The sequence below is a fragment of the Hippoglossus stenolepis genome, chromosome 11 (genome assembly GCF_022539355.2).
Source record: "Hippoglossus stenolepis isolate QCI-W04-F060 chromosome 11, HSTE1.2, whole genome shotgun sequence".
NCBI lineage: Eukaryota > Metazoa > Chordata > Actinopteri > Pleuronectiformes > Pleuronectidae > Hippoglossus > Hippoglossus stenolepis.
In genome coordinates, this window is record NC_061493.1 from 14,638,195 (window position 1) to 14,660,827 (window position 22,633).

Below are 22,633 nucleotides of genomic sequence, written 5' to 3' on the forward strand. Positions count from 1 at the left end.
CCTCAAAAGGTGAGGTGTCTGTCGGAGATGGCTTTGGGGTCGCAGCAGCCCCGTGGCGGGGGGGCTCTGCAACATTAACGTGTCCCAATTTGAGCTCACCTGGGAGAGTGGTTATTAATTATTGAGCCGCGTACACTTGAGACGCACTCGGCTTCATTGAATGTCACACTCCTGACCTGGGAAATGAAAAGTTTAGATCCAAAGCGGCAGACACACCGAGGTGACGCCTTCCGACTGCTAATGCCTGGGTGACAGCTGTCTCTGCAACATGGCAGCGTGTTAACCAGAAATGAACAAACCTCCTCTAATGAACAAACAACAACTCCATGGTCCATTTCTGAAACTAACGACCACAGCGATATGAAGACAAACATAATTGCGGATCGACGGCTGGTTTCGCAGCCTGTTACAAAACGCTTCAGCTCAAGGTTAAGGACTCGGCCAGATCGCGTGTTTGTAATGCTCCGGAAAAAAGAGACGACAATTTTGTTTGTGGGGTAATAAATGATGAACAATAGCTTGTTTCTTTTGCTGTGTTTTATCTGCATATGCTGCACAGAAGCAGGTCACAGCAGCTGCAGGAAGCCTTCATTATGTCTTTGGCTAGAGGAGGAAAAAGTCAATACAGCAAAAATAAAAATGGATTAGAGACTTGGGGGGGCCTTCAAATACTGTACGATGGGGCTAAACACAACTGAGACGTCAAGTGAGCCGTTTCTCCTTGTTTACATGTGTATCTGGTCCAGGTCCAGGAAGAGACACATGATGTGTTGTGTGCGTTTAAAGTGGTAAATGGTTTGTGTTAATACAGCACTTTTACAGATGATTCTTGATGACTAGTCGAAGCACTTTAGAGTCAAAAGTTCAGCGATTCCCCCGTTCACACACACATTCATGCAGTGTGTCTGTCTATGTGCAGCACTTTCTCTAGCACTGCCGTCAGGAGCAACATGGGGTTAGTATCTTGCCCAAGGACACTTCGGCACACACGGGGGAGACTGGGATCAAACCTCTGTATTCAGAGCCATAAGCCAAATTATAGCTCGGTATTCAAAGCCACGAGTGTCCGAGCGTAAAATAAGATCAGGGCACTTACAAGATTATTAGCCAATTTGTAAATCAGAGCTCAACAACTTAATTTTTTGTGCAAATTTTGGTTCAGCTCTGATATATTTAAGGGCTTGCATCATAAGATAAATGCATAAATTCAGCATTTGTAAAATTAACCAGTTACCGTTAAATAATTTGCGAGAGTTTACAATTCAGAGGCTTTGTCTGCATCTCTGTTCTTCAAATTAGCATGCAACTTGTAATGAAGGGATAAGCGGATACGGGGCAACGGAGGGACACTGTATTGGCATTTGGCAGCAATGACTCATATTTGAAAATGCTGTTGCGCTGCCCATTTAGACGAGGAACAGAAGCTCCCCTTCCTCACGGGTTAAAATGAGGACATAGAGAGAGAGGGAAGAAATAATCCAAAACCACATCCAAACAGGATCAGTGGCTGGCCATTGTGTCTCTCCCTGCTGAGAATAGAGAGAATAGGCGAGAGAGAAAGAGAGGGAGAGAGAGAGAGAGAGAGAAAACTTTGTGGAGTTTGTTGGCCGTGGAGCCAGAGCGGAGCTGAGCAGAGCGCTGAGCCGGGTTGGGCGTCAGGGGTGTCAGGGCTGAGGGGGCTGAGGGGCCAAGGTCTCCTCGCTGTGGGGGATATTAAGCCCTCTGATTAGATCTCAGGGGCCGCCCATGGCAGACGTCTCCTTTACTACAGGCCCCAGCTCATCTTTATTTTGGCAGGGTGGTGCTCTCTGCAGGCTGCACTGCACCAATACTAAGCTGTTTGTGCAGGGAGGAAGAGGGGAAAAAAAAAAGTTTATCCTTTTTTTTTTTCCCCTTTCGCCTTTTCATTTATTTATTCGTCTAGCCTACATGTGTTGGCTGCTGCTTAATCTAAGAGTTCACAATGCAGGGGCTGATCCAGGCGTTCTGAGGCAACACAAACACGTCGGCTGTGGGAGATGATTCGCCGCTATAAGCTGATGACTGCTAATATTGAGTCAAGGCCTTTGTCAAAGTTTTGGGATGTAAGCTGTTATGATTCCAACGCTGCACGAGCATGAGTTTGGGCAGCAGCTAAACAGGAAACTAATTAAGCGACTGCGTTTGTCAGACTCTGGCGGATTTTAAAGCAAGTGCATCCTGTAGTTTTTTCGAGTTTGTACTTCGTGCTGTGACATAAGTAAAGTGCACACACACACACACACACACACACACACACACACACACACACACACACACACACACACACACACACACACACACACACACACACACACACACACACACACACACACACACACACACACACACACACACACACACACACGCACACAAACATGTAGGACTTTCATCAGGCGCACTTTCTTCTGTTTTGTTTGTCTTAAGCACATATTCCCAATCACAATTTCCACACCAGCCCTCACCACGGCTCCTAAGGGTGCAGGCAGACACTTCTAGCTGCAGGCTCCCCCACTTCTGAAACCTGTCAAATCTGTCCTGAGAGAGTCAGCCTCCCTCTCATCATCCTGGGGCTTATGGACCTCTCTCCATTTACCCCCTCCACCCTCCCCTACGCAGCTCTCTTTTCCTCCTCCTCTTCCCCCACTTTCATCTCTCATCCAAACTTGCCAGTTGCAACCTTCTCTCAGCTTCCTCCAAGTTTTGTCTCCTTTTCTCCTCTATTTTGTCTCCCTCCCTCATCTATACTGTGTATGACTTACTTTTCCTCCCCTCCTCCCCTCCTCCCCTCCCTCCCTCCCTCCTCCTCCTCCGGTCTGGCTTCTACAGTACGATTCGTCCTCCCTCCGTTCCCCTTCGGAGTGGATTGAGCATAATCAGGTATGTCAAAGAATGAAAATCACTTCCTGCCTCCCACTGAGTTGTGGGTCATGGCGGGGTAGATCAAACTAAAACACGGGCATCGAGAGGGGGGATGATCTCTTAAACACAGAGTAACCTTGTTAATCAGGTGAACTCAGTGACCCAGCCTCTGTCACTGCCACCACCTCGTTTGATCAAAGTTTTGCTTTTTACGTCCAGACTCATTGTGTCACTAACAGGGATCCTTTTAACTGTAAATTAAGTTTTTATAAAGACTCATCCTCATCGGCTAAACAAATGGAACCTCTTTGTGAATAATGATGTTCCTCCTGGATGAAACCACCTCAGAGCAGCTTATTATGACCCAGAGTTTTACTGTTAGCTAGCAGCCGTAGTAGTAATTATGAGAGGAGCAAAGGAAGAAGCGAGGTGAAATAGTGCAGAGCGACGAAGTCCGAGTGAAGAGGAGGTTGAGGTGAATGGATCAGTTGGTAAAACACTTTGCACATATAGAAAACTGTCTCCTGCGTGAAACTGATTCACAACCTAAACAGCATGTTGACTGGCACACAGTAGAGCGCATACCTCCGCCAAGGACCTACAGTCCCCTTTTGAAATCACGATTAAAGTCACTACATCCAGATTTAGATTTGGATCAGCACCAAACACACTCATGAATATCAGTCCCCTAAACAAGATCCATGAATTATTCTCTGAGAAATCAAGGAAAATGTTAAAAAAATTGTTAAAGAAAGCAGAAAACTATTCCTGGATCTGTCCCAGCATTGAATGGGTTCTTCCCTGACCCATTCTGCATTGTTCCACCAAGTTCTGTGGTAAACAAACCAACCAACCGACAAACAGACAGGGGTGAAAACATAACCTCCTTGGTGGAGGTAACAAAGGTCCTTTAACCTTTAATATTTTCCTAAACCTGATGTAAAAGTTTGTGCATAAATCAAACCAAACAGGGACGTTTCTACAACTTTGTGCATGTGTTGGATACAACCAATAAGAGCTCCCATGGGTTGTATCTGAGGGACAAGAGGCCATGGTCCTTTATGCTACAAGACTTGTTGAGTCTCTGGTAAAAAAACCTGCTTAATGCTCAGTACAGGGATATAAATAGTTGCGCTTTACAACTTGAGTTAACTTGCACTTTACATAAACCTTTTATGCTGCTTTATTCCTTCACTACATTTATAATATAGTTGTTACTGTCCTACTATTAATTACTTTGCATCATAAATTACTTGCAAACTATATGATGTATTATAGTATGCGCTGTATTGTTATTCATTTAACTACCTAACATTAGATAGATCAACTTTGAGAGAGATCTAACAATCTACGCAAAAACTAAAAATCTACTATATTATACACATATGACGTACATACGTACACAGGGAGTAATTCTGTGTAGTTAGTTTTTTTACTTGAACATTTTATCCTTACTTCTAAACAACTATTGTGAAGGAAACCAGGTTTTTATATCCTGAGTCCTGCATGTGGTTGAGTTTACGCAACATTTAAGGTTAAGAAACGATTGTGGTTTTGCGCTAATTAAATAATCATTATCTGTCTTGAGTCAAGTTTTAAAGAGACCACCATGTTTCCCTTACCTTAACCAAGTGTTGTGATTGCGTAAGCACAACAATACAAAAGTTAATCATGAGTTAGTTGCAGATATTGTAGGAAAGCAAATTAATTTATTTTGCACTTTCCTGATACATTCATTAACATTTCCTTTTTGTGTCGATAGAAAACAGTCTGCAGCTTTACTTTCCTTCATATTGCTTCTGCTGTTGCTAAATGTTGCTAAATAATATCATATTAAGATAATTTCTAAAAGAGACATGGCTACGTAGATATGTGAATGAAGGGCTTAATATGGAGTCTTTTATTGTTCCTGAATATTTGAGTAAAAGATCAGAAAAAAAATTCCGCCTCTGATAAAGCCTTCTGTATCTATTATAGACTTCTAACACTACATTAATTAAAACAATATGCTGTCAGTCAATTTATGTTAAGGTGTTAGACTAGTGCCTTTCTCTAATTCACACCAGACTCAACTTGAACAAATATATTCAAGGACAGCTGTCAGCAAATCTCTCAATTCCTCCTCTTCCTCCGTGTGCACTGACTTCAGTCTGTCTGTCCCCCGCATCCCCAACAGAGGGAGGCCTTTCGGTCCGTACCCGATCTCCCCGCACTACCAAAGGCTTTCGCCCATCTGTCTGTCGGCTCTGCGACCACTGTCCTGAGGGTACACTCTGTCTCTCCCTCCTCCCCTCTCCCCTCCCAGCATCCCTCTCTCTCTCATGTGCTGTGATCGATATGGACGCGGAGGGAGAGGGGGGACCTGTCTGTCAAAGCAGGCGGTGGAAAATGAAGGCTCAGATGAAGGAGGCATGCTCTGTATATTAAATGCCCGGACCCCTGTGAGGGGTAGAGGGAGGGGATATATCAATAGGCTTTTTGCTTAAAGAGAGATAAGGCCAAAACAGCGACGGGGGAAGCAGGACGGAGTAGAGGGAGAAGGTGGAGAGAAATAAGAGATGAGGGAGATGAATAAAGAGCTTTGGTAGCGAAGTGTATGAAGAGGTAAAAATGTGGTAAAAAAAGATATTCGAGCCAAAGTTTAAATGCGAGGTAAGGATGTTAATTGATATAACAAGTGGAGGATACACAAATGAGTTTCTTGTGCGATGCGTGAGGAGTGGGGCGGGGGCGGAGGGGTTGGGGGTGGGCAGGAAGCACGAGAAAAGGGAAATGAGCTGAGAAACCAAAAAGTGTGAGGAAGAGTAAAGAGCTGAGGAGGGAGAAAGAGTGAAGAGCCGAAGTTAACGACTTTGCAGATTTCATTATAGAGATAGTTAACCCTGTTGACACTGAAGGAGGGCACCATCCTCTCAGGAGGAGTCCGGTCCTTCCACCTCCACGCACGGAGACAGATGAGATCATTACAGCTATCAGCACCACTGCCATCCACAATTAGCACATCTCCTTTTCTCCCCCCCCCCACTCCTCCACCCAACCACCCACCTCCCCATCTCCCCTCAGCTCACCCCCCACCTCATGACACTTCTTTGGCCTTGATTTGGAGGCAATTTGACGAAATAAAAAAGCCACATGCAGCAAACTGCTCTCAGCTTTTCGCCGACCCACTTGCTTGACCTTAACCAACTCATTTAGAGCCCATTTGCCTTTTCACACTTCACAAAAAAAAAAAAGAAAAGGAAAAGATGCTTGGAACGCAAAGCTTTGCAGAGTGAGAATGTTAACGTCTCCGAAAAGTTAACACAAAAACTAGCTTGTGACTTTCTAATGTGTTTATCAGTTCACTGGGTTGACACACACACAAACACACACTCACACACAACGTCTCCATGATATTACATTGACTTACATTTATTTCCTGGAGACTAACTGTGACCTTAACCATAGGTATTTAACATTAACCTAAACCTTAACCGTAAAACACATCTTCACCTTAAAATGTAATGATTTATGTTATTAGGAATATCGTTTTGTCCCTTTTGTCCCATACTGTGACTGTTTAAACAGATTTAGGTCCCCACAACATGAGTAACACACACATACACGTAAACACAAGCAGAATACACACCTGTGAAGCAGACAGGACACTTGAACGTCCCTCCCATGCCCTCGAAGCTGTGCTCGATCAGGTGGCACTGAAGCTTCGCTGGTGAGTCGAACGACTGACTGCAGAGCTTGCATTCATGGTTCAATCCTTCCTCTGCAGAGAAGAAAACACAAGAACACAGAGAAAATAATCATAAGCATGAAAATAAGAAGAGCGTGAATAGCAGAGGTCTCACTCTGCCTTTGTTTTTTGTTTTCCTTTTTCTACTTTATTCTAGCACAAGAAAATAAAATTCAACAAATTTGTGGCAAAGACTCCTGCCTGTGATTTTCATGACAATGACAGAAAATAATATAACGTGGTGATCTCCTCCCATCGGGCATAAATTGGATGAGCGGCCAGGGTGCTAATCATTCAGACGAGGTCTTGCGCTATGTGAACACGGCGCGCGTCACCCTTTTGATTAAGTTATATAGGAAATAATTTACTTTTAGCGTCTTCAAATTACAGCAGATTTGAAGGAAGCCTAAATGAAGGAAACTGGAAATCGTTAAATCAGAAACAGGCAAATTGCCTCATTTAAAACGGTGCATTGCTACTTTACAAGGACAGAAAATAGCTTCTTAAACCTCCATTTTATATCAAGGAATCATCTCATCGCTCGTCATGGCTGCCAAAACAACTCTCCCTCACAACGACCTCATGTGTCAACATTTTTAATACAGTGGTACGACAGGTCTTCCAATAGCAAGACAGAGTCCCAGTTTATCTGCCTGGCATTAGACTTCCCCCCACATCTATCTTGACATTAGACTACCTCAGCCGGGGCCAGAGATAGCGTGAAAAAAAAAAAGTTGTTTAGACGGTGAACCTGCACACTCATTTGCAACACAACGATCTGCTGACTCAGACTTCCAGAGAGCTGCCCATCTCCAGCGCGTCAATAAACGGCCTATACGATCTGCCACGGGGCCCCGACTAGTGCTTTATCAAACTCTTGCCAAGCCCGACATGGCCGGCTACTGCAGAGGGGAGGTGGGGTGCATGCACTGGGGACTCATTGGGAGTTTATCCCCAGATCTCTGCAGCCCAGTACCCGCCACATAGGCTCTGGGTACCAAAAAACAAGTCACAAATACACAATTCACCAACCAGCTGCGCCTGGCTGGCGTCCTGGAGGTTCCAAGTAGAGGGTTAATCAAAGGGGCTTTAGGCAAATCCGGCAAAACAAATGTCCTGAGAAAATTTGCGGTGCAATAAGATAGGAACCTTCAATTCAGTGGATAAGACACCTGCCTCGTGGTTTGTGAATCCTCCCTGCTCACTCAACAACACATAAATGTTCACCTGGTGTGAAAGAAGCTGTTTAACAAAGTCACATTTAAAATAAACAAAAATATTACTTGATAAAGGATATCATAAAGATGTTTTGACCCCCAGTATTTCATGGATATTGGTTGAGTAATTTCTGCGTGATCCTATGATCCCACAAACAAACGGAAACCTAACCTCCTTGGCAGAGTCAATATTTATGGACCCTTGTTACTTCATAAGAGGTATAAAAATAAACAGTATCTCACTTTCTACACCAATGAATTGACACTGAGTAAAAGTGATAAATGAAACCAGTTGACCTCTGATATATTAGAAAGAGAGAAACATCTCCTGCGGTGCCTTAAGAAACAATGGCTGTGTAAACATATTGAACTTTTTACTGTAACATATGTTCTTTTGCAAGCGTTTCTTGATAACATATAAATATGGCCTGGTGTATCTCATAAGGTGGAGTCTGGAGCATTAAAACAAAGCGTAAGTTGTCAGACTCACAGACTACGCTCCCCCCGTGACTGTCTGGCAAAAAGCTAAAGGCTGATCAAAGCACCTCGTCGTTGCTTGAAAGGGGAAAGAGTTGATGGTGTGTTCTGCAATCATGCGTTCGACAGATGAGATATTCCGCAGCCTACATGTGCGACCGAGTGTGAGCAGCAGGCGTCAGCGAAAAGGGGTGGGGGGTGGCGAGCGCATCGAGGCAGCCGTGCAGGAGGATCACTGCCCTCTTTGATCACTGTTCAGTTTGCTTATCTGTGTGAGGGTGTACACGGAGGTCAAGCTTGCTGCGGGGTTCACAGATCTGTTACTCTGCCATATGCGCAGCCCTCATTTGACCCCGGTGCACAACACTGTCTCTTCGGAGACCTGGCCTGCTTCATTATGCAGATAACTCTGCACCTGCCTGACTGACCTTGTGTGTGTGTGTGAGCATGTGTGTGTTTATGTCTGTGAGCAGGTGCATTAGCAAAATGGCAAAACGACATAAATATACTTCAAATATGAAGAATAAGTGTGATGTTGTTCATTGTTTTGTTTTTATATGTCACGAAAACTCTCATTAAAGCCACCACCCTGTTGGGTCTGTCTCTACTGCTCTGCCCTGCTGGGGAAGCCAACTCACTCCTATTGAAGAGGCAAACATATAAAGTCATTTCCTGAAACAGCTGGAAATCATAGTCTTTTGCCAAACGTTACCAAAACAGCTGTCAATAGTGCAGTTGTTGCAAACTATATTTATCGTGGACTAATACACATTTGGTGCTCTAGCAGGATTGGCCAAAAGTAAATACCCACACCTACTTCATCCAGTGCAAAGTTGTGGCTCATTGAGTTTTATTTGCTGTCTTTGATTTTAAATAACATTTTACTGATTTGTTTTTTGCCTCGTGCCGTGTTTTGTTTATATTTGTCCTCTTTGTGAGGCACCTTGTAACGACAACAATGAAAAGTGCTATATTTATTTCAGTAAGTATTATTACTGTTATTATTATTATTACTAATTAGCTATGCCAGGCTGTGGTTACACTAACAACAAAACACTAATGTAAAAATAAACTTTATTTAAATAACAAAAGTTAAAAAAAATGCTTCACTAGACAAGAAAATAAAAGCAATAAAAAACATTTAAAATGTCAAGTAATAATTAAAAAAAGAAGCAAATAGAAATATATAAAAGCCAACAATACAAAACTATTTAAAAAAGTCAAATGAAAATCTGACTTTTAATGTGACTTAAAAAAATGGGCACGGTTGCTCTGATAAATTCAGTGTTGATTTTGGTCTATTTATTGGGATTCCTCAACAAAAAAAGTTGATGATTATATAATTAATATACATTAAAAACTCAACTACGTGTTTTATATGTTTACATACAACCCATCACTGAAAGCGTACTACGTAACATACAGTCAGATCAAAGATTGAGAGAGCAACAGAGGATCTGAGTGGGACTCTGTCATGAGCAGCCTGTGCTGCGTTCATATTCAGCAGTGTAACAGGGGTTGAATCAGGCTGGCAGTCTGTTTCTTAGTGAGAGCCAGGGGAGGAAGTCAGCTCGCTCGCCCCTATAGCTGCCTCATTGGGCTGAGGTCACTTCCTGTCGCTCCCCCAGCCCTTCTCCTGGGCTGCCCAATCAGCACGGCCCTGCGCGAGCCCCCACCCCCTCGCTATGCAGCGAGCAGACTCTGGATATAGTTACAGGGCCACAGGGGACTGTCAGCTCTCTTTCTCTATCCTCATCCTCCTCCCACTCCTCGTTTCTGAGTCTCCCGAGTGTTCTCCGCTGCCACCACCCTGTCCCTCTGCACTCCTAAGAAAATCCTTTAGATGAGAACTGCTCCTGTGCCTGCTCCCTCTAAGCATCCCTGACACCAGCAAAGTAAGCCCATCTGCATATCCACAGGGCCTCGCGTTCCTGTGGCTCATGGTTTATGTATTTCACAGCTCCTTAAAACACAAACGCTTAATATCTCTCCCATGTGGAGGACAGGAGAGGGAGAGAGGAAAAAGTACTCTCAGAAAGAATGGTCTTTATTTCTCCGCGCTGTTTACTTCTTCATCCGGGCTGAAGTTCATATGCTGCTGAAGGTTGTTTGGGACGCTGGGGCTTGCAGCTTGGGCTTGCATAGTTTAGTGAACTCTTTATGTAACAACACCACAGCTGCAGCATATTAAATTCTGTGAGTTTGAGGCGGCGGCAAAGGTGTCTGCGATTTTGACAGAGATGTCTTACTTGGCTTCAGAGTGCGAATGCACAGTCGTCGACTGACAGTGAGTAAAAGACTGAAACTCAAGTAACTCCAGACAGTCTAACTTTCTGATAATAGTGTGGCGTTAAGTACAACGCAGGCGATTGCTTAATTAAAAACTCTCCCTCAGCCTATTCGTTCCAACACCAGCGCTCCCCCACCACCCCCACCGCTGCTGCCCCTTACTCTATTATAATCATTCTGATGAGGAGCGGCGCGAATCAGAGAACTCAGGTTAAATCTTAGTATTTTTCTGTGGAAGAGAAAAAAAAATCAGATTCTTGGATTTACACTCGTCTCTGGGGAATTGCGAATGGCTCTCTGAAGCTGACTCTTACAGGGACCGGTGCTGATTGTGTCGCCAAAGCGGCACACTCTAGCAAATGATATTAAGGACATCAATCAAGGCACTTCTTTGCCGAAAGTAATGAGTAAACAAGTGGGAGAACAAATTGAGAATATTTAAAAGGCAGGAACGGGCTGTTTCGGAGAAAGCCACAGACACAGCGGTGAAATTCATCAAAGCCAAACGTTCAGGTCGATGAAATACTGTGTTTCTGACCCGCCAAAGCTTTCCATAAAAATGGAGATAGCCGCTTTAAGTGATCCTGTTTATGATGAATTTCACCTTTAGCGAGAGTTTGCTCTCTGTTCTACCATCTGTCTCACACTATTCAGCAGGAAGTCGGAGTCGTATGTTAATAAACCAAGAAGATTTGGTTTTCAGCGGACTCGCTGCTGTATATACAACCCACTACGGGATTGTGGATGGTAGCAGAGTAGACAGCTTCAGGCCTGTAAACAGTAGGTGGGTTTACTTCTCTCTTCTCTCGGCGGGAACTATCCATTAACAGATAATGGGGGGAAAATCAGAGTGATTAAGGCCCAGGGAATTATGGGTGAATACAAATTGACTCCACCTCCGTGTGGTGTGCTCTCTTGAGGTAGAAGCCCTGCTCATGAGAAACAAACTCATTTCAGAACAACTACAAGGCCCATTAAGGCTTGGAGAAGGCAGAGGATGGGGGTAGTGAGGTGGTAGGTGGGCGCGCAAAGGGATGGACTCCCCCTGGACCAAAGCTGATTGGAGAACTGGCGCCCGGGGGGAACATTACTAATATCTATTTCCTGCCTCCACAGTTTGAGAAGGACAGAGTGAATCAAGTGCAAAATGTTGAAATTAAAGTACAAGATTTAATCATAGCACCTTGAAAACTCACCCCATTCTATCAAAGAGTTAATGTATTACATGAACAGTGATGGAAATGTATTTGAGTGCGAGCATATAAAATCAAAGAGATTGGAAAACTACCTCAGCATGAAAGGAGAAGCTTGAGCCCAGTTTGCCTGTAGGGGAGTGGGCATGTCTGAGACGCATATACTATGTGGGCAGGAGAACAGTGAGCGATAAGCTGAGTGAGGCACCAAAGCTCTGTGTCAGGGTCCCAGGTTCAGCGCTCGCCTGACGCTGCTTTCCAGCCTCCATAGGGAGAAGGACGGGTGAGGTGAGATTGTTGGCTGTGACATGTCAGTGGTTTGGCGACGCCCTCGCACGGCGAGAGCAAAGGATTCTGGGGGAACATGTCTCTGGGAGAATGTCAGCTCTGATGCATGGCAGCTCGTTGGAGGTGCTAATCAGAGCAGGGCTAGGCTCCTGCTAAGATCAGCCACTCTGCGCCTACATTAACCGCCTCACAGCTCCCTCGGCTGCCGGGCCAGAGGTAGAAACACCGAGCTGACAGGTTTTTTGTGTCGAGATAAACATGCGTAACGCCTGAATGGAGGTTACAAAAGGTTTAGTCGACTAGAACACCTTTTGGAGTTCACAAAAACGTGGTGGACAAAAAGAACATAAGGACACTGTCGCCTTCTGCATAAGATAAACACACTGCGCAGACATTTGCAATCCTCATGTGTAAAGCAATGCTTTTTTTTTACTGTGTGGCAGAAGATGCAGACTCTAAAGCCAGTAGTTGTTATTGGAGCATCAAGGAGAGTTTTAATCTGCATCATGGTTAAATTATTTTAAAGCATTTTATACAGAAGATATGAAGGCAGATGTATAAATGATAGGTTTGCACTAAACTAATGCATGTGCCACCTCCTACATGGAGCCTGGTATTTATTAAGAACCTGCTGTGCTTTGTGTTTATCTATGCATGGCTTACATTAGGTATAAACAGGCTTATTTACTCTTTTGTCTCGTGGCAAACAAGAGGCATAATAGAAAAAATCTGAAGAAATTCCCCTTCTAAATTTACATTACATGTGACTGAATAATATACTTCTACATTATGATGTTTCTCATTCTTCAAGTGTGGTATTTCTCTAGAGCAGGTAAATACAAGCAGCGTGACTCAAGTCTGTGGTAAAAGATGAAGAAAACGTGCATTAGAAGTTAGCCCCCACAAGATATGTCGAGATATGTACTTTTCAGAAATTTGGTGTATTTCCGATTTTGTGTGTGTATATTTTTAGATTTGAAAACTCACTGAATTTAATGCATTATCCTCCTGGCGGCCACAAGGGAACAAAAGCCAGTACAACCTGATGTGTTTCAGCAAGATCTGCTGTACACTTTGAAGGATATTCTGCCATTTTGTGTTTCGCCTGGACCACTTCACCTCCCATTCTCACATCTGAAATCCACAATGGCTAAAACTCGGTCAAATGAGCAGTGAATAGGTCACAGAAACAGGAAAAGAAAGAAAAAAAGCAGAGGGAGAAATCCACAACAACAAAAGGCGAGAGTCGAATACTTGTTAACGGATGATGTGTAGGCGCCGCAGCTGCAGGCAGGTATTGAGGTCCGGTGGGGACAAACAGTGCAGGCTGCTGAGATGGATTGCATGGGAGCGCCGGACCCCCTGCAGCCACACAAACACCACTCTACGCTGAAATGCTCTAATTTACTCTACACTTGCCTATTCTAAACTGCTGGGCTTTTTCTTGTTAGAAAGAAGTAAAAGGTCAAGTGGCTACGCCCTGACCTCGAAGACGCTCGATGGAAATTGACGTGCAAAATTACAAACCAAAGCAAAGAAACAGCAAAGATGGACAAAGGGAAAGTTTTTTTTGAGCAAAGAGGAGAGAAGGTGCGAATCAGACCAGAATCTCTTTCAGGGCTCAAAAGAGTGAGTGGCCTGGATATAAAAAGTTAATTATGGGCACATGCTTCTTTTTTTTTTTGCTAGCCTCACTGTGGCATTGTCAGGCTGAGGTATGTGGCTCTATGGGGTCTGTGGTCCACACAAAGGAACAGGGAAAGAGAGCATTGCGGAGAGGCCCCTTGGCTGGGCTCGCGGCATGGAACACGGTACAATTAGCCAGCCCCTGCGTTCTGCTGGCTTATAATTATCAGTGCTTGCCTTAATTGACTCCCTTAGCCTGCTGCAGAGGGACAGCCCGCGCCCCCCCCCTGCCCCCCCTCCGCTCGACGCAGGCCACCGAGCGCCACGCCGGGCTCTCCAAAGTCATTTAGAAAAGCGCTCATATTTTCGACACAAAAAAAAGGGGGAACATTTGGTGAGAGAGAATTCATCATCAGGTGTCTAGAGGTTTTCCTTAATAGAAAAGCTGAGTCCCACTGAGTGCGCTCTGTGTAGCGGCCAGCCACGCATGCTCAGGACCAGCAAGCCGCCATTCGCAGCGGGCCACGAGACATTAGCATAATTTTATATAACACAGGCACCCGCACTGGAAATTTAATATATCTCAGCAAATACGAGACAGGCGTTTTGCATAATTTTTTTTTTTTCACTCTCCACCTAGCCTCCTCTCTCTCTCCTTTCTATCTCTCCCTGTCCTCGCTCGGTGTGTCTCTCTCCTGTCTTGTCTCCGTCCTCTCCCTCCCTCCCTCTCTCTCTCTCTCCTGCTGCCACTCTCCTTTGCCCCCGCCCTCAACCACCCCTCTCTCCGCGCCCCATGGTGCTGCTCTCACTAGGAGAGGGGAAGTTCATTACCTCAGCTAAATCAGAATTAGTCCCTTCATTTTGACGGGGCGAACTTCATTAGAAAGGCCCTTCCTTAATCCAGCAGGGAGAACTGATGAATCTACATGGGGGCAATAATTTGCTTCACACAGCACATTCAGCCACTTCCTCCACACTGTTTCTCCTTCCTTTTCTCCATCTCTCCGGCTTCATGTATTTACGGTTACATTTTTTATAAGATCTACAGCGAGAAACCTGAGAAAGGAAAACACCTGCATATAATTAACTAATGGCAGCGGAGAGGGTGTAAAGAATGAGTTATGCTGTTTGGAATGTCCCGTCTCCCCAACAGGCTTCAGGGCCCCTGGAGCAGCCATAGCTGACTTGGCCGACACTCAAACACAGGCTGAGTGAACACGGCCGAGGACGAGGCTGGCTCTCTGGGTGTGAGGTAATTATTAAAGATTATTTTACAACGCCATTGATTATGTTGTGTTCTTTAGAATCCACGAATATTTCCTCTACATGTGGTTAGACTGAAATGAAAAAAAAAAAACAGACAAAAGGATAAATAATTTACTGAAAGTAGGAATGCTGCACTCTTTTTTTCTGAAACCTATACAACACGCAGTTTCTGTAAAGAAACAGAGCTTCAGCAGTCGCCCAGATTCTTAGAACAAACTAGACAAACGGAGAGATGTGAATCAGGACAGACAGCCCCTGACTGCCATACCACAGCGCCTGGTGTCAAACAGATGTGCAGCTTGGCAGCTAAGCTCCCCAGAAAACAGAGAGTCCACGGATTCCAGGGTGGCGTTGAGTCGTGCTGTTCTCCCCCCCTCACCACTCCACCGTCCCCCAACAGTCCCGACTCCCCCACACTGTGCCCCCGCCGACTCCCTCCCTCATCACTTCCACACAGGGGTCTCCTGACTGGTAATCTCGTCCCTCGAATGTGAAATCTCCGACAGCGATGCTCCGCACTTTTACCCCCTACCTCTGTGGCTGATGGGTAAATTGGAATGGCGCACCCTGCTGGTGCAGAGAGCTCTGAACAGACAGCAGCGCACACACATGCTGAGGCGCCCCTCGCACGCTCCGTCTAATATAGTGGACATGCACACTCCCTCCAAGCTGCAATATCCATGCACAGACACATGTCCACGCACAGATGTACACAAGGGAACAAACACACGTACGTATACAGTCGCACACGGACAGAAAAAGCTTGAGGTGAGTCGCATACACAGCCTCATAAGCACACATGCAAGGTAAGTGTTCCATGCATGATCTGTTCACCCTCATCTGCATAAAGATTGAATCTATGATAAACAAGCAGGTACTAGGAACTGAGTCAATATATGCTCAGATTTAAATGTGCATCATCTGGAATGGCTCAGCTTGGGTCCTTTCACAGAGACGGCACCTGATGTCTGTTTCCATAGTTTGTTTCTATTATCATTACTACAGGACAGAACACACATTACAGACTAACAGAGAAAACTGTGGAAATCGCAAACTAAATGAGAACGAGCCGTATAATAAGCACCGCCAACTTGCTGTTTTTCAATAATCACACTGTACAACATGGATAAATACAAACAGAGCAGAGGTCATGTGTTTTTCTTATTTATTTTTTTTCACGCGGCCAGGCATCAGGGTAGGATTTCCCCGAGGGCCGGTTTAGCTGTCCGAGGCTTCCACTCCATCGCTCTGTCTATTTCTCTCCTCAGTCAATGCTCTGAAGCACGCGTGAACGGTTGAGTCCACCCTCAAATCGCAGGGACGTCCTGAAATAGTCAATGGGACCTGAAGGGGCTAAAGATCACTGCAGAAGAAGCCACAGAGGCCTTCCTGTCAAAGGCAGTGCTTTCAGGGGGCCAGGGGTGAGGGGAAGCCAGAGGGAGAGAGCCGGAGACATGACATACATTTCATTACACTTAAACCAACTGTGGGTTCAAGTCAGAGCCCTGGATTTCCAATGGCGTCTCGAAGGATGGAGTAAGTGGAGGTATAAGAGAGCGGTTTTCACAAAGAACACAATGGTTAGGTGGACAAAGGCAGGCGGCTGGATTAATTGCTTGGGGGCTTGTAGGGATATTTTTTCTAAGTACTTCTGTTTAAAGCTCAATTTAGTGGCATATTTCACTCGATGCTTTAACTGTGCATGAATCTCCAAACTCCAACTGGAATTAGAGCAATTAGTAGAATTATTTAGATTCCTACTTTACAATATTTCACATATCATAACTCTTAACATTTGCCATGATTGTAGAGCACTTTGGCTAAATTCGTGTGATTTTTTAAAAACTGCTTTATAAGTAAATCTGACTCGACTTCGAAAAACGCTTTCTGACACCACTTGGCGCATTTTCTCACAGCGGTAAAACAAGGTTAAACAACGTCAGCTGGTGGAAAATCCCACAGTAAATTTTAAATGTTTTTTTACACACATTGAATGACCATGTTTAAATATACAGAAGTAAACGTGTTTGCTGTAGTTTCTGCTGTGATGCGCTGCTCTGGTCTTATTTTACCTGCCGATCATTAAGAAGACAAAGTACACCATCGGAAATATTAGGGACGTACTCTTAAATAAACTGTTTTAAAAAATGCTGACAAATATAAACCTGTTTGTCTTTATCCTCACGATATTTTTGCTAAGAATAAGAGTGACATGCTGCCCTCTCTCCTCTCGTCCCTCTGCCATTTTTGGACAACACCAGAAAATGAAGAACTCTATATAGTGGACTATATCGTTATTAGTGAGTGATTTGGAACACAGCCAATATTCTCCTCTCCCCCCCTCTTCCTCCATGTTTGTTTCCACCTGACAGCTCCGTTTAATTTCTGCCCATAAACACAACCTTAGACACGAGAGGAGGAAGCGCTACTTATCCCAGACATGCCCAGAGTGGTCTTTTTCGGCGAGAGCTCTCCTGGCTTTGCGGAGAGACCACTTGTCCATTAAGACTGTCAGAAGATGCTCTCAGAAATGAGAGGCCGTATCTCTGGAGAGGCCCGCGAGGAGCATGCTCAGACGGGCGGGCTGGGGTTAAAGGGAACGTGAAGTGTGCTGGCCAGCTCTGCGCGGGCTTAAGAGAATCCGCAGCCAACACTCAGTCTCAGCGACGCACTGTAAAGCAACATTATGGAAAATATAATTTGCAGTCTAACCTACTTTGCTTTACAAAGAAATGTCTATTTAAAATCCCTTGGAGTATTATTAAAAGGGCTATAGAATTACAAAACACTATTAATATTGCTCGCTTGGGGGGAGCCCTCGCTCATTAAGCTTCTAAGACGTCGTGGGTTTTGATTATTCTATCAGCTTCGTTCTCTTATTATAGTGACAAACTCCTGCTATTTTGTTGCCAATCTCCTTCCAGCTGTCATATCGTTTGAAAGATCACAAAACCCCTTCAAACACACTTGTGATACGTCTTCAAATTCACCAGACATCGCTTGATTCCCCTATTGAATTTGCAGGATTAACTTGAGGAAGAAAACGTCTCATATTTCTTAACTGGTTGCTGTGTCTGACATCAGAGTGTATGAGATTCTAGCGTACTGGTATTGTCCAGGGGAGGGAACCCTCACTCTAACCGTCAGCGCTTCTCCAAGTGGGACAGAGATGATTAAAACACACCACGGCTGTGACTGACAGACTCCCCACCGCTTCTGGAAGATGACATGTCTCCAAGTCACACAGAAACGCAACTCCTCTAATTTTAACTCCGACTACAACGCTGAGCCCCTCTGTCAAAACCCACAAAAAACAGCCATGCTGAGATTCTTAACCACAATAAAAGTGATAACAACTAAACAGAGGAATAAGTTTAAAAACAACAATAGGGAGGGAGGAGACAAAGGGGCTGAGAAGGCGCCATTTCCCTCTGGTGCACACAAACAGCAGGAACCTGTGAGCTTGTGACAACACCTTCAAACATTTCTGTTACTTTCACAGAAATATCTGATGCTGATGCTCCAACGTGATGCTTCCGCAGCAGTCTTGTCCCAGCGCACAGTCGACTTGGCACGCTCTTGGTTACCAAAAAGACAAAACACCCTCCTAACTGACTGTTTGACATTTGTCATGACAGGAATACAGTGAGAGGAGGAGAAGAAAGGAGGAGTGAGAGGTGGGAGGGGAGCAGGAAAATGGAGGAGTGGCAGAGGGTGATCAATGTGTGAAATTGTATGTGTGAAAAAAATAATTTGCCATTCCCCGGGTTTGTTGCAATCCTCATTTCTTCACAATAAGGGGGACAGAGGGGGGTTTCCTGTTATTGTCATGTTGTGCAGAGAGCTCAGGGTCGCGTACTAAATGATTCACAGAAAACGGAATCTTTTACATTGGCGTCAGCGATTCAGCCGGGCGCCCTTGTGGGGGAATTCTTTTTTTGTGTTTTTATTGAAGTCTGCACAGAGCGCGCCCAAAAGCTCTGACAGGGGGCCCCCGAGGGCGCTTGTCTTCACCTCCAAATCATAAGATGGAGAGACGATGCTCCCCCTGTGCTCTCAATTATACCCCTCAACACCCCCCCTGCACACAGACCCACAGTCCTGCCCTCCCCACCCAAAAAAAATAAAACAGGCAGGAGAAGAAAAGCCTTCAGTAATACAGTCCCAGTGGAGGGCTCCACGATCGCTCGGCGCTGCTGGAACAGCTGACAGGCTCGACGCGGCGGGTCCATTCCCTGCGGTCTGTCAGAGTTGGTGCTACAGCATGACGGTTAGTACTTCTTCTCTGGGGATGTGCCTCCTTTGCCTGCCCCTGTACGTGCCCCTCACATGACAGACCCCTCCACTGACCCCTGGAAGCTCTTTGGCACTACCCCAATTACTGCTGCGGGTAGGTGGAACTCTGGGTTACGTGCCCCCTCATGCATCTTTACCTCTCCCATTCTCCCCGGTGAGCCGGATACCCATCTGAGGCTCCTGGCACATGCACACGGGGTTGGATTGGACCAGCATGAGGGGCAGAAGGAGGTGCGGCGTTGTAAAAGGCTTGGTAATTTGATCGGAGGGCACAGCTGCATAAACAGGGGTATCGAGGAATTTCTGTCTGCTTGATGGAATTGACTTTGCATGAATGGCCCCCCCCCCCCAAAATGGGCCGTTTTCCACATGTCTCAATGAATATGACAACCTCTCCAGCAATATGAGTGGAACGGCAGAACTGCAACAGCAGCTCAAGGTAGAGTCTTTTTCTTGAGCTGTGAAATTCTCCCTCTCCTTCTCTGGCTGTCTTTGCTAAAGACCTCATCCAAGTCCTGCTGCCTGACCTGTCAAAAGCAGCACCATCCTCTCTAAAATGCCCAAACAAAATAAACCAACAACCGCTGGCAGGGTCAGAGGGCAGCTGCTCTGGGTGCCTGGACTCTGGCGGGCCCTCTGATTGGTGGAAAGGGCAGTGAGTAAAAGGGAATCTTTTCAAAGTGAAATCTCCAGCTGATGGCTTAGAGCTCCACACCCCACAGTTTGTTTCTCTTGCTGCTGTCAGGAGTTTCGCCTGAGCCATTTGGAAGGATTAGAAAGAGTGGGGGAAGAAAAAAAGAGAGGCTGGACTGGGCAGATCGTGTGTACTGGAGGGTCTGAGTGATGGCTCCAGGACCCCTCGGAGAGTGATAAACCTTTGACCTTGACAGCCCCCCGCGGTGACCCCTGACCTCTGGCTTTGTGCCACAGACACAGTGAGACAGGTGCAGGCGGGAAAGTGACCACACCCCCACTGCCCAGGCCAAAACCCCCCTCATCTGACCTACCTGTCCTGATGGTTTGGACTCAAACTATGGAAGAAAAATATCTTTCGCCAGCCAGAGGCACAACTGCTGCTGTTACTGAGAAAATTACTATTTGCATGGGGGGGGGATCAGAAATATTAGTTTGTGATAAAAAGTGCTGCTCATCAGAATAAAGTCACGCTGCATTCACAAAACCGATACTGCAAAATCCATATCAATAATTTTTATATGAAACTGAAAGGAACAGCTACAGGAAAATTGTAGAGACAGGGAAAAACTCAGCGCACAGATACTCTGAATGTGAGCTGAGAGTTTGCAAATGGATTTAGTTCCATTAAATATCTTTGTTAAATCTTTACGAGTGTGGATATTATTAAAGTCGAGGCGTATTGTGAGCACAGGCACAATGACACGTCATGCGGCCTCGTTTTCTGTTCCTCAGCAGGCACTAGTTCCAAGGTCGCGCCAGTCCGCGCCAGTCTTTCTGCAGATCCATTTCCTCTCCCTAGGCACTTCCCTCATGTTGTTGGCCCAGTGATTCAATGCCTTGCATTAAGAGCAATTCACCTGCCTCCGGCGTCCCAGCGGCACGGGTCCCCTGGGGAAACCAGGTGGAGCATAAAAAAGTTCCACATATGGTAAAGTCAAGCTGCTCGGAGGCTGCCGAGTGTCTGCTGTGGGGATAGAGGCTCCTAAAAGGCCCAGCTGGTACTTGGAAAAGGGCTTCTGCATTACTACACCTCAGTGTCTGTTTGGGCTCCCCTTTGGAAAGTGTTGGCCGGCGCACATGACCAGCCATTTTAGATTTCTCCCTCTACCCCGCCTCATCCCTCGCTCCCTCCCACCTTCCAACTGGTTCTGTATCCAATTGAACATTTGGTCCTCCACTGCTGGTTAATCAAATTCCTCCATCTGGCCCCCTATCCCTGTGGAACACAAAAGGTGCAGCCTGAGCCTGGGTCCAAGTGCATATTGGGAGGGAGGAGGGGGATGGAGACAGGGACTGCCTACCTAACTTACACAGCCCAGTCAACTAGATCAGGTAGAGAGCACGAGGCCAGGCCTGATCGTTTTGGGCAAACAGGAACAGCTTGGGACTAAGTATCAGAGCCCTGCTGTTCATATAGAACTCAGGGACGGCAGCGGGTTCATATGACAGTAGGAGGGTTTTACGAGCTAATACCTCCACATACACTGTAGAATACAGAATAGAGTGAAGCCTAAGCACTGCTGGCTAAAGCAGAAGGGGAGCACTGCCCGGAAACTGAGCTGTTATTCGATCTCCGTGGCAGTAGAGGGCACTGCTCTTGAAAAGCACTGGAAGCCCAGGAACAAAGACGAGGGGAGGAAAAGAGGAATAATCACATCTCTGCTCAAGCTGCAAATTTGCTTGTTGTCTTCTGCTTCCTCGGGTTCAAAGTAGCAGTGTGTGAGTAACTAAGCAGCGTCTAAGCCTGTGCTCTGATCAAAAAGAGCTATGTTAAGATATCACACAAAGCCAGCAGTGATCTTTAAAATCCCCCAGAGAGACCGCGGAGCCTTCACAAAATATCTCCTTGACTACATATTTATTAGAGGAGACCTTTCAGAAAGCAGTCCTGCCGCACAAAGTCAAACAGGTTTGAAAGTGCAGCCGCTCTCACAAAACGCTTCCCTCACAACTATGTCATATCCAGCTGATCTCGACTGCTCGGCGCTCCGATCCAGCAGGAGATCTGAGGCGAGGTGAAGACGGGGACACTAATTGAGTCGCAGATACAGAAACACATGGCATCTCAAGTGCTAGCACCACCCGTCCATAATATTCTATTGTATGATTTCTATTCATGTCCAACCATCCTTTCCCCCGGCCAGGTGGCAAAACATGTGTCAATAATTAAACTGCTTTTACATAACAGGATACAGGAACACAATGCAATTTGCTCCCCATATTTCATTGGGCCTTTATGAAAACACATGAGAGAGTGTAATTAATCAAACCACTGGAATATGTGAACGGCAATTTCCACTTAATGGCACTTACAGGAATTGGTTCCCTTAAGCACCACGTTCTGTCTACTAAACGAGCGGGATTCATTTTCATCCTCATAGTTCAGACAATAAAATCTGGTGCGGATGTTAAACAAAACCCATTTGACACGAGGAAGTCTGGAAACAGTGGCAGATACGGTCGGTGCGGCTCAGGTGCCGTCACTGTGACACTCTTAGCTTTGGTGCAGATCATACTGTATTGTGTGTGTGTGTGTGTGTGTGTGTGTGTGTGTGTGTGTGTGTGTGTGTGTGTGTGTGTGTGTGTGTGCGACTGTCATGCTCGCACTTAGGGAATTAATATTCTTTTTAATGATCTTGCTTTGACCTCAAACCGGAGTTTATGCTCTGTATTCAGTT

At 45.5% G+C, this 22,633-nt stretch overlaps 1 protein-coding gene across 5 annotated transcripts in view; it reads right to left on the reverse strand.

Annotated features, from left to right (window-relative positions):
* Nucleotides 1-22,633, reverse strand: part of LOC118117583 (zinc finger protein 521) — a 93,364-nt gene that overhangs the window by 13,253 nt on the left and 57,478 nt on the right. For all 5 annotated transcript variants that reach the window (XM_035169929.2, XM_035169928.2, XM_035169926.2 and 2 more), the window contains one exon: nt 6,509-6,640. In XM_035169929.2, coding sequence (XP_035025820.1) covers nt 6,509-6,640 — 132 coding nt within the window. The remainder of the gene's footprint in view (nt 1-6,508; nt 6,641-22,633) is intronic.